General features: G+C 53.8%; 1 protein-coding gene across 1 annotated transcript; it reads left to right on the forward strand.

Moving 5' to 3' along the window:
• The first annotated feature begins 388 nt into the window (after positions 1–388).
• Positions 389–11,669, forward strand: CKM (creatine kinase, M-type). Its single transcript, XM_007532859.3, has 8 exons — positions 389–529; positions 3,549–3,758; positions 5,259–5,413; positions 6,416–6,548; positions 8,449–8,620; positions 9,722–9,845; positions 10,368–10,557; positions 11,208–11,669. Exons 2-8 carry the CDS (start codon positions 3,566–3,568, stop codon positions 11,384–11,386), a joined length of 1,146 nt encoding a protein of 381 aa, XP_007532921.1. The 5' UTR covers positions 389–529; positions 3,549–3,565; the 3' UTR covers positions 11,387–11,669.
• The last annotated feature ends 323 nt before the right edge of the window (positions 11,670–11,992 follow it).

Genomic DNA, 11,992 nt, shown 5'->3' on the forward strand with positions numbered 1-11,992 from the left:
TGCTGGCTCCCCATTCCCAGCGCAGTGCTCTTTAAAAATAGCCTCCCAGCTTGGAGCCTACTGTCCCCCCCCCAGTTCCCCCCCCCCCAGTAGAAATCTCCCCTCGGCCTGGAATCTGCAGCCTCTCCAAGCAGCCCCACCCATCACCACCACCCCTCCCTTGCAGGCACTGGGTGCAAGGGGCTGGATTGGGGTCCCACACCCATCCTGGGCAGTGGACCCATGTTCACACCTCAGTGTCCTGTCCCTCTCCGGGGCTGGGGTGGGGGGTGGTCAAGGCCCCGGGGAGGCAAGGTGTCCTTGGCAGGTGGCCAGCACACTCAGCACTTGGGGGGGGGGGTTGCTCAGGCCCTGGGCGGCCCATACAAGGCCATAGGCTGGGCGCGGGGCTCGCCTGGGTCCCAAGCGAGGGTGGAGGCTCAGCTGCCCCTCCCCCTGGGCCCCTATATAAGGCCAGGGTGCCAGGCACCGGCTTTGGGTCATTGTCGCCTTGGAGTGCAGACAGCCCCCTTCAACACAGCCCAGCCAGGTACCGACCAGGGGAGAGGTCCAGGGTGGGGGCACCCTTGGGTGCCAGCAGTGATCTGACCTTGGAGGGGACACCAAGGGAGCCCCCACACTTCCCCCGTTCTCCCAGGGTCAGTGTGCAGAGCCTGTCCTCACGTTTGTGGGAATCCTCCACCCACACCCCTGGCCTGTGATGTCTGTATCATGGGTGGTGGGGAGGGACCCTGAGGCCCCACGAGGCTGGGTGGTCACCAGTTGTCACCCCCTCCCCTCTGTGGGGGGCTTCGGGCTGAGCCTGGGTCACCCCGCATTGTCCCCAGCCTGGACCGTCTGGTGTCGCCTGTCAGATCCTGCAGGAGCAGGTGCTGGGGGCTCTGAGTCTGAGGCACTGGGCGTCCCTGGTTTGTTAGCCTCACATGTGGCTTCCTGTGCCCCGTGGGGTGCTGAGCCCCTTTTATTGTGTCATGGTGGGAGAGTGTGTGTCGGGGTGCTATTTCTGTCCTGTCTCCAGGGCTTCCTCCCTTTTCTCAGAGCCTGGCTGGCCTGTCCTGGGTGGAGGATTGGCAAAGGGGACACCTTCAGAAGTGAAGGTCTCAAGTCGGGGCCTGGGTTTCTTGTGTCCTCTAGGCTACCCTGGCCCACCTGTCCCCAGCCTGCTGACTGGGTGCAAGCTGAGCTCCTGGAATGTGTTGTGTGTGTGTGAGGGGGACAGCTGGAGGGGGGACCCTGCCAGACTCTATAAATAGCCCCCAGACTGGGCAGCAGCTCTAGAGCTCCTCCCTGGCTCCCCCTCTCACCCCTGCCCATCCCCCTCATTCTTGGTCTCTGATAGCTCAGCCTGACCACATCTTTCTGCTTTTTTTTTTCTCTCTATCTTCTCTCTCTCTTTCTCTCTCCCTCTCCGTCTCCCTCTCCCTCTCCCTCTCCCTCTCCCTCTCCCTCTCCCTCTCTCTCTCACCAGAACACTACTCTGGCACATGCAAACCTGGCCAATGAAACTGAGATCTTATCTAATGCTTCCTCCCACCCCAAAGCACTGCTCAGCTTTGCTTATGGTGGTGCTGGGGATTGAAGCTGGGACCTCAGAGCCTTAGCCAGGAGGGTCTTTGGCAGAACCACTGTGCTGTCGCCCAGGCTCTGTGTTCCCTGATTTAAAAACAGTCGAATGCATTTGAACTTTTAAAATAATAAGAGGCACCATCATTCTAATAAGAATCAAGGAGCCAGGAGCACACACATTGCCGCACACCAGGCCCTGAGTTCAAGCCCTCAGTCCTCTGCCGGCGCAGCTGCAAGGGGGGAAGCTACAAGAGCAGGGGTGCAGTGCTGCGGTCTCTCCTCTTTCTGACTCTCTGTCGCTGCCTCTCATCCTCTATATATATAGAGAGAAGTAATTACCTTCCACCAGACCTTCCACCTTCTGCACCCCATAATGACCCTGGGTCCATGCTGCCACAGGGTTAAAGAACAGGAAGGCTATCAGGGGAAGGATGGGATATGGCGCCCTGGTGGTGGGAATTGTGCCCCTCTTATCCTATGGTCTTGTCAGTGTTTCCATTTTATAAATAGATACATTAAAATAAAAAAAGAATTAGAGACGGAGAACAGCAGAGACAGTGGAATTTTTCTTTTTTTCCTCCAGGGTTGTCACTGGGGCTTGGTGCCAGCGCTATGATTCCACTGCTCCTGGTGATCATTGTTTCTTTTTTTTTCCCCCACAAGATAGGATAGAGAGAAATTGAGGGGCTGGGTGATGGCGCACCTGGTTGAGCGCACATGTTATAGTGCGCAAGGACCTGGGTTTGAGCCCCTGGTCCCCACCTGCAGGGGGAAAGCTTTACAAGTGGTGAAGCAGGGCTGCAGGTGTCTCTCTCTGTCTCTCTCCCTTCCTATCACCCCCTTCCCTCTCAATTTCTGGCTGTCTCTATCCAATAAATAAATAAAGATAAAAAAGTTAAACCTTAAAAAAAGATTTAAAGAGGGAGAGAGAAAGAGAGACATGTGCAGACCTGCTTCACCAATTGTGAGCTGGACCTCCCGCAGGTGGGAAGCAGGGGCTTGAACCCAGGTTCTTGCACTTAAGTGGGTGCCTGGCTCCTGAAATTCTGTACTTCACTTTCAGCACCCCTGGGAGGTGTCACTATGATTCTCATTTTACAGACATGTCATTGGAGGCACAGAAAGTTTCAGCAACTTGCCCAAAGTCACACAGCTCCTTGTAAGTTGCAAAGCCAAGATTCAAACCCAGTCTGCTGATCCCAGAACCTACACTAGCCAGCTAGAGAAACTGAATCTCTAACTGGGTTCAGGGTCACCTGCCCGGGACCCAATCCAGGGCTCCTGCTGCTTCCAGCTAAGACACAGGCCAGCCAGAGGGCTCAAGCACAAGACCTAGGTTCTAGCCCACCCCATCCCCCCAGCATGAAGGAAGCTTTGGTACTGTGGTCTCTCTCCCTCTGTCCTTCTAGCTGTTTCTTTCAGTCGGAGCTAGTCAGCCCAGAGTGGTGAGGTCTCAGTGAGCTGCAGTGGATAAAGCACTGGACTCTCAGTTCCGAGAGTTTGACCCCTAGCTTTGTGTGTGTCAGAGTGGTGCTCTGGTCTTCTCTCTCTCTCTCTCTCTCTCTCTCTCTCTCTACCTCCCTCTCCTCTGTGGTTCTCATAAATAAATAAATTTAAATAAAGCCTGCGGGATGGCTGGTGGTGCACCTGGTTGAGCACACATGCTTCAATACCCGAGCACCTAGGTTTAAGCCCCATTCCCCACTTGAAGGGGGGAAGCTTCGCAAATGGAGAGGCAGATCTGCAGGTGTCTCTTTCTCCCCATCTCTCCCTCCACTCTTTCTCTCTGGCTTTCTCCAGTAAGTAAGTAAATAAAGGGTGTCATCTGGGAATGGTGGCAGGGTGGAGGTGGGGGGCTCTTGCTCAGAGTCAGAGGCTTGGGGACCAGATGGACCTCTGGGCCTGCCTGACCCTGAGCCTTGCTCGGAGCCCTGGCTGGTCTCTGCTGAGCACCCAGCACCCCCTCCCGCCCCGACCCCCAGGCCTGCCAGCCGCCGCCATGCCTTTCGGCAACACCCACAACAAATTCAAGCTGAACTACAAGCCAGAGGAGGAGTACCCCGACCTGGCCAAGCACAACAACCACATGGCCAAGGTCCTGACGCCCGACCTCTACAAGAAGCTGCGTGACAAGGAGACGCCCTCCGGCTTTACCCTGGATGACATCATCCAGACCGGCGTCGACAATCCCGGTGAGGGGGGTCAGGGGTGGGGGGTGGGGAGGCACCCACCAGGCTTAGCCTCCCCATCTGTGTAATGGGCACTGTGCCCCAGTGGGTGCAGGACAACTCCCTCCACAAATGCATATGAGCTTAAGCTGAGGTTTCCAGGGGGTGGGGCAGTGGATCACTCCAGGCCTCAGTTTCACCACCTGCAAAAATTGGCTCCAAGTTGAGCATATACTGGGAGTCCCTGTACATTTGGGGTACAGGGTGCTGCCTGCACACGGCCACCCTTGGTTGATGGGTTGTGGTTCTCTCCCCAGGAACACCCCCAGGGTGAGCAGAGTGGGGAGGGGAGATAGGGGCATCTCAGCCAAACCATCCCCCACCCCCATGGGACTGAGGGCGGGGCCCGCTGCCCTCTCTGGGCAGAATCTGGGTGTCTCTTGTCCCTGTTTATCTGTGGCAGCTGATGGTCCAAGGTTCTGGAAGGCTCTGGGAGGTTGAGGCTGAGCCTTCAGCTCAGGCTGTCTCTGAAGTAGTCACTTTCTGTGCAGGGGATTGAGCCCAAGGCCTCATGCCCAGGCAACCTGCACAGGCCAACTGGTGTATTTACCAAAACCTATCTATCCAATATTTAGCAGTTGAGGAAATAGCTCAGTTGCTGGGGCAAAGTACTCGCAGGCCTGAAGTTCCTGGTTTGATCCCCAGCACTAGCCAGATCAGTGCCCTGGCAACTCTCTGTCTCTCAACTCTCTCATAAGTCATCGTGAAACAAACCTTTTAAGAAGAGTATGATTGGAAGCAGGGTAGATAGAACAATGGTTCTGCAAAGTGACTCTCATGCCTGAGGCTCCAAAGTACCTGGTTCAATTCCCCATACCACCATAAGCCAGAGCTGAGCAGTGCTCTGGTAAAAATAAATAAATAAATATATGAATGACTGTGGAGACAGTATAATGGTTATGCAAAGAGCTCTTCATGCCTGAGGCACCAAAGGTCTCAGTCTGTCACCAGCACCACCACAAACCAGAGCTAAGTAAGGTTCTGGTCTCTTTCTCTGTCTCTTATTAAACTAAATAACTTTTTAAATTATGATTGGTTAACTGAGAATTAAGTAGGGAGAGAAGCAGAGCATCACTTCAGCACAGGCGAGGCTGGGGTGTGAACTTGGGACCTCAAGCTTGAGAGTCTAGTGCTCTAGCCACTGGACTGATGTCATCGAGACCCCTGTCCACCCTCCCCTTTCTGACCAGGCCCAGGACTCTGGGCTGTGAGCCGGGGTCCTGAATGAAGCCCCAACTACTGACACACGTGCACATGCCACACATATAATACACATTCATGTGTGCACACGGCACACACATGCAATGCAGGTACACACATAAATTCATACACACACACACACACACACACACACACACTCCCAGAGCCTCCATTCAATCCCAAATCCTCAGGGCACAGCCCATCCTTGCTGGGATGGGCAGCTCTGACCATATCCCACCCCACCCCACCCCACCCCACCCTCAGGCCACCCCTTTATCATGACTGTGGGCTGTGTGGCCGGAGATGAGGAATCCTACGACGTGTTCAAGGACCTTTTCGACCCCATCATCCAGGACCGGCATGGAGGCTATAAGCCCACTGACAAGCACAAGACTGACCTCAACCATGAGAACCTCAAGGTGGGCTGCCTGGAGGAGGGGGAAGAAGGGCAGGACAGGACAGAACGTCAGAGAGAAGGGGCTGGGCAGAGAAAGAGGTCACCCTGTTAAGTGCACACACTGTACACAGGACCAGGGCTCGAGCCTGCTCCTCACCTGCAAGGGGGAAGCCTTATGAGCAGTGAAGCAGGGCTGCAGGCGTCTTTTTGCTTCCCTCTATATATCCCCCTTCCCTCTCATTTTCTCTCTGTCCTATCAAGGATAGAAGGAAACTAAGAGAAAGAGAAAGAATGAAGGGAAGAGAGAGAGAGAAAGAAAGGAAGGAAGGAAGGAAGGAAGGAAGGAAGGAAGGAAGGAAGGGAGGAGATACAATTGCCAACAGCTGGGGCTATGTCACGCAGGCACCAAGCCCCAGTGATAACGTCAGTGGCGACAAAAACAAAGAAAACAAAATGAACAAATAAATCTCAACCTTATAAAAACCAGATACCTAGAAGAGGGAGAAACAGAGATTAAGAAACGGGGATAGGGGAGTGGGGCGGTAGTGCACTGGGTTAAGTGCACACGGTGCAAAGCACAAGGACCGGCGCAAGGATCCCGGTTCAAGCCCCGGCTCCCCACCTGCAGGGGAGTCGCTTCACAGGCGGTGAAGCAGGTCTGCAGGTGTCTGTCTTTCTCTCCCTCTCTCTGTCTTCCCCTCCTCTCTCCATTTCTCTCGGTCCTATCCAACAATGCCGACATCAGTAATAACGACAACAATAAAAAACAAGGGCAACAAAAAAAGAATAAATAAATTAAAAAAAAAAATAAACAGGGATGAGTCAGATAAAGAGGAGACATGGATAAAAAGAGAGAGAGAAAATAGGAAAACAGTGACTCACAGAGGGGAGAATGGACAGAAGAAGAAACAGAGAGAGACAGAGACACGGCAGGAGCACGTGAGAGGCAGAGAGAGCTGCGGAGGTCTGGGGAGACAGCGCAAGCCCAGAAGGGTTTGAAGCCCCTGACCTCCCTTTCCCCCAGGGTGGAGACGACCTGGACCCCAACTACGTGTTCAGCAGCCGCGTCCGCACTGGCCGAAGCATCAAGGGCTACACGCTGCCCCCTCACTGCTCCCGCGGGGAGCGCCGCGCTGTGGAGAAGCTCTCTGTGGAAGGTGAAACCCCTACCCCAACCCCACCCCCCCCACACACACACACACTTGTCCTGCTGCTGGGCCCTGCTCCCATCTGCCTCCTCAGGGACCACTCCCTAAGTCTCTGTTTCAAGACACAGAGAGGAGCTTGGGGATGCGGTGACATGCTGGGACAAGAGTGATGGCCTCTTCCTGATGGAAGTCTGGGGGGAGGGGCATTGTCTATGGAGATTTGAGGGGCCCTGAACAGATCCATGCAGAACCCCACCAGAGTCCTGACACCCCTCCAGCACCCCTCTCTCTCTCCACCTCTTCTTTCCTCTAATCATCCTTCCTTCCATTCAATTCCCCCACCACCACTCCCAGCCAACACTCCCAGCTCTGGCCCTTGTGTAGGGAGCTGGGGTCCCATGATGGACAAAGTCACTGCTCTGACAGAGTTCTCAAGTCTGGGGATGTAACAGGATGCAGAGTGGCCAGGAGAGAGCTCATCCAACAGAGCAAGTGCCTTACCAGGTTCAAGTCCAGAGTTAGAGCCCCAGGGGCACATGGGAGCACCAGGGTACCAGGGAAAGCTCCCCAGGGCATGGAGCAAGGTTGTGATGCCTCTCCCTCACTCTCCAGCCTCCCAAATAGTTTAGACACCAGAGTTTGGAGGGGCTGGGCAGTCGAGCACCTGATTAAGTACACACAGTATAGTGTGCAAGGACCCGGGTTCAAACCCCAGGTCCTAACCTGCCTGGGGGAACTTCACGAGTGGAGAAGCAGGGATTCAGGACACTCACCGTCTCCTCCCCATATCTATCTTTATCTCTCTCCTTTCCTCCTTCTTCTCTTTCTTCTGCCTCCAGGGTTATCACTGGGGTTTGGTGCCTGCACTACGAATCCACTGCTCCTGGAGGCCATTTCTTTTCTTTCTTTCTTTCTTTCTTTCTTTCTTTCTTTTTTTTTTTTTCTTTTCTCATTTTGTTGTTGGATATGACAGAGAGAAACTGAGAGAAAAGGGGGAGGTAGGGAAGAAGAGAGGGTCGGATGGTAACACAGCGGGTTAAGCGCACATGGTGCAAAGCGCAAGGACCAGTGTAAGGATCCCAATTCAATCGCCCGGCTCCCCACCTGCAGGGGAGTCACTTCACAAGCAGTGAAGCAGGTCTGCAGGTGTTTGTCTTTCTCTCTCCCCCTCTCTGCCTTTCCCTCTTCTCTCAATTTCTCTCTGTCCTATCTAGCAATAACAACAAAGGCAACAAAATGGAAAAAATAGCCTCCAGGAACAGTGGATTTGCCGAGCCCCAGTGATAACCCTGGAGGCGAGAGAGAGAGAGAGAGAGAGAGAGACACCTGCAGACCTGCCTCTTCACCACTTGTGAAGCAACCCCCTGCAGGTGGGGAGCCAGGGGCTCAAACAGGGATCCTTGAGCAGGTCCTTGCATTTTGTGCTATGTGTGCTTAACCCTGTGTGCTACCAACCAACCCCTTTTATTTTGTTTTTTATTGCCACCAATGTTATTACTGGGGCTCAGTGCTGGCACTATGAATCCACTGCTCTTGCGGCTATTTCTTCTTCTTCTCCTCCTTTCTTCTCTTTTCTAATTCCTATTAGATACACCAGAGAGAAATTGAGAAGGGGAGGGAGAGATAGGGAGAGAATAAGAGACACCTGCAGACCTGCTTCACTGCTCATGAAGCTTCCCCTATGCAGGTAGGGAGTGGAGACTCGAACCTGGATCCTTGCGTTCCATAATTTATGTGCTTAACTATGTGTGCCACCGTCCACCTCCCTCCTTCCCTCAATTTCTCTGTCCTAACCTAAAAATTAGTACTAAGACACAGAGTCGGGGAGCCACCAGGGGCAGCTGGGTGGGGTTACCCACCCAGTCGCAGTGGGGCAGACTTGCTCACCACCCTGCTGTGGTCCCCTCAGCCCTCAACAGCCTGACGGGAGAGTTCAAGGGGAAGTACTACCCTCTGAAGAGCATGACGGAGCAGGAGCAGCAGCAGCTCATCGATGACCACTTCCTGTTCGACAAGCCTGTGTCCCCACTGCTGCTGGCCTCAGGCATGGCCCGGGACTGGCCCGATGCCCGCGGCATCTGGTGAGGCCCCTGCAGTCCCCCCAGAACCCAGCTACTCTGCCACCCATGCCAGTCCCACAGAAATCACCTTTCCCAAGTACCCCTCCATGTGTCATAGTGTGGGACACCTGGGCCAGAGAAGTGGCAGTTAGGGAAACAGACATGAACAGAATTCCCTAGGTTTGAACCCCAGTGCCGCCACTTGCTAGCTGTGCTACATTGGGCGTATGAAAGTTTCTCTGCCCAGTCTCTGATCTGTACAAGCAGGATTACAGCAAATGGTAGTCAGCTCTTATCAGGACTAATGAGTGAAGTTATGTAGAGTATTGGCACCAGTCCTGTGCTCAGCACATGCTGGTTACTAGTCTGATCTCTATGAATTCCCCTGAATATGTGAATCCCTGATTCTAATAATCAAAGATTTTCAAAAGGTTTTCAGAAACCGAGTTTCAAAGGATTTGGGGAGTCTGGGTTCTCAGATTAACAAATGGCATGATTCTCAGATTTCAAGGTTTGAAATATTTTTAGGTTCTAAGACTCCACCAGTTTCAGAATCTGTGATAGCTTGGCTTCCAACATCTCCAGATCTTAATGTCTTGTGGTTCTAAGACAGCATCCAAGATGTCACAATGTGACAGGAAGATTCGCTGATGCTGAAACCAGGTGTAGGATTGCCAAAATGCATCGATACTGATTCCAGACATCTGTTTTCCAGATAGTTGAGATTCTAAGCCTATAACGTAATGCTGTTCCAAGAGTTGGCACCCTAAAAGTCCTTGATCCAGAGAATGGAGATTTCACATCTTCTGTCATGCTAGAGCTTAAGTCTGTCCTGGTGTACGCTTCTGAAATTCTTTCTTTTAAAAAAGGCATATGTGTGTGTGTGTGCAAGAGAGAGAGAGAGAGAGAGATATCGCACTCCAGAGCATCACTCTGGCACATGGGATGCTAGGGTTAAACTCAGGATCTCACTTTATCCATTGCACCACCTCCCCTGCCCCAAACACCTGCGATTCTGAGGAAGCCCCTCTATGGGTGGGTTGGGCACCTCTGGCTTGTAGGTACATGTTTGCCAGAGGGTGGGGGGCCCGCTATGTGACCCCTTGCTGTACCCACCCTTAGGCATAACGACAACAAGACCTTCCTGGTGTGGGTGAACGAGGAGGATCACCTCAGAGTCATCTCCATGCAGAAGGGGGGCAACATGAAGGAGGTTTTCCGTCGCTTCTGCGTGGGGCTGCAGAAGGTGAGTGCAAGCCCCACCTGCTCTCCAGTGCTGCCACTCGGAACCTTGCTCTATGCTTAAGCCACGCCCACACCATGCCTCACATGTAGGTCACGCCCCTTGATGCGACTCCTGAGATTAAGCCCCGCCCCCGAGGAGTAGCCTCTCTCAAGCCACGCCCCTCGACGCATGCCCTTCCCAGGTCCAATCCGGTCCCTCCAAGACTGCTTTCAAGGCCCACCCTTCTGGACGTGCCGCTGAAAATGCCAAAGCCCTGGCCCCTTGGGGGCTCAGCCTTATTCCAAATCCAAGCCCTGTCCCTAAGAGCCCACCCTAGGGCGGGCTTCAAACCCTAGTCTGGCAAAAACATGCCACCAACTGTGCCGTCGAACCTTTCCCCCTAGGAATTCCATTCCTCCCGCTCTCGTCCCCCGGGGACTCCGCCCCCACCCACAGTCTTCACGGCCCCACGTGGCGAACCCCGTGGGTTAAGGGTGTATTTGCGCTGGCCTCCATCGGTCCTCTCTTCCACACCTACCCTAGATTGAAGAGATCTTCAAGAAGGCAGGGCACCCCTTCATGTGGAACGAGCACCTGGGCTACGTGCTCACCTGCCCCTCCAACCTGGGCACGGGGCTACGCGGAGGCGTGCACGTGAAGCTGGAGCACCTAAGCAAGCATCCCAAATTCGAGGAGATCCTCACCCGCCTGCGTCTGCAGAAGCGAGGCACAGGTGCGCTGGGGGCGCGCCCGTCGTGGCATCTCAGGGCTCAGAGGGGTGGGCAGGTCTGCTCCTCTCAGAGCGTCAGATGCTTCCCCTGCAGTGAAGCACACCGTACCTCACTTACAGACATCAATATATCATGACTGTGTACGTGCACTCCGGGATGTTTCCCTTTTGCAAAGGGAGGAGGACCCCAGCTCACGGTCTCCTCCAAAATGCTTTTCTCTTTAATATTTTATTAGTTAGGAGCCCTGATCGACTCTGGTTATGGTAGTGCCGGGGATTGAACCTGCCACCCTTGATGCCTAAGCCACGAAAAAAAATTTTTTTTTCCCATAACCATTATGCTATCTACCACCCCCTATTTTATTTTCATGAGATAGGTCAGAGAGCGGCTTAGCTCTGGTTTATGGTGTTGCTGGGGCTCCTGGGACCTCAGAGCCTTGGGTGTGAAAGCCTTCTGCACCCCCATTATGCTGTCTCCCCAGCTCCCATCATGTTATTCAGTTGGCTGGTTGTGGGTGAGATGTCTTAACAGCTGGAGACGTGTGGGAGGCGCTGCTAGCACCTGTCACTCGGTGCTGGTGCTGTCGCAGTTGTCACCAGGTCGTTCCGGTACCTCTGTCCCTAGCTCATGCTCCTGTTCCCTCGTCCCGCAGGTGGCGTGGACACAGCTGCAGTGGGTTCAGTGTTTGACGTGTCCAATGCCGACCGGCTGGGCTCGTCCGAGGTGGAACAGGTGCAGCTGGTGGTGGACGGTGTGAAGCTCATGGTGGAGATGGAAAAGAAGCTGGAGAAGGGCCAGTCCATCGACGACATGATCCCTGCTCAGAAGTAGGCGTCCAGCCCGCCTGCCCGCCGCCAGACTGCCGGAATCCCAGCCAATAGGAGAACCCGGTGTGCTGGAGCCCCGGCCCTTCTCAGACCCCGTCTATAGGTTCCGTCTGCGGGAGGCTCGAGATTCAATCAATGGGCTCCAGCCTCAGGGTTCTTCTGGCCAATGAAAACCCTCACTCACACCTTCCTCTCCTTTTAGGAGTTCCGGCTAACGGAGCTCGCAGCATGCCTGGAGCTCCTGCTTTTTCTACACCCAAAACAAATAAAAGCAATGGTGGCCTTAACTTCGTGTGCGTTACTGATGGAGAAGAGGGGGCTTTCCCGGTTGGTCGCCGAGTGGTTTGCCCTCACAAGGCAGACACTAGGGCTGTTCTATCCTCTCCAAAATGAGCAAAGTTGGAGTACAGTCAAACCAAAAAAGTAAAAAACCGTAGGGCGGGGAGACAGCATATAGTTCTGTAAAAAGACTCTCGTTCCTGAGGCACCAGGAGTCCCAAATTCAATCCCTCAGTACCAACGTAAGCTATAACTGATAAGTGCTCCAGTAAAATAAAAAGAATGATCATGAGTGGCCCGGTTCAGTGTCATATAACTGAGCTTGGGCTGT

Source organism: Erinaceus europaeus, chromosome 2, assembly GCF_950295315.1.
Source record: "Erinaceus europaeus chromosome 2, mEriEur2.1, whole genome shotgun sequence".
NCBI lineage: Eukaryota > Metazoa > Chordata > Mammalia > Eulipotyphla > Erinaceidae > Erinaceus > Erinaceus europaeus.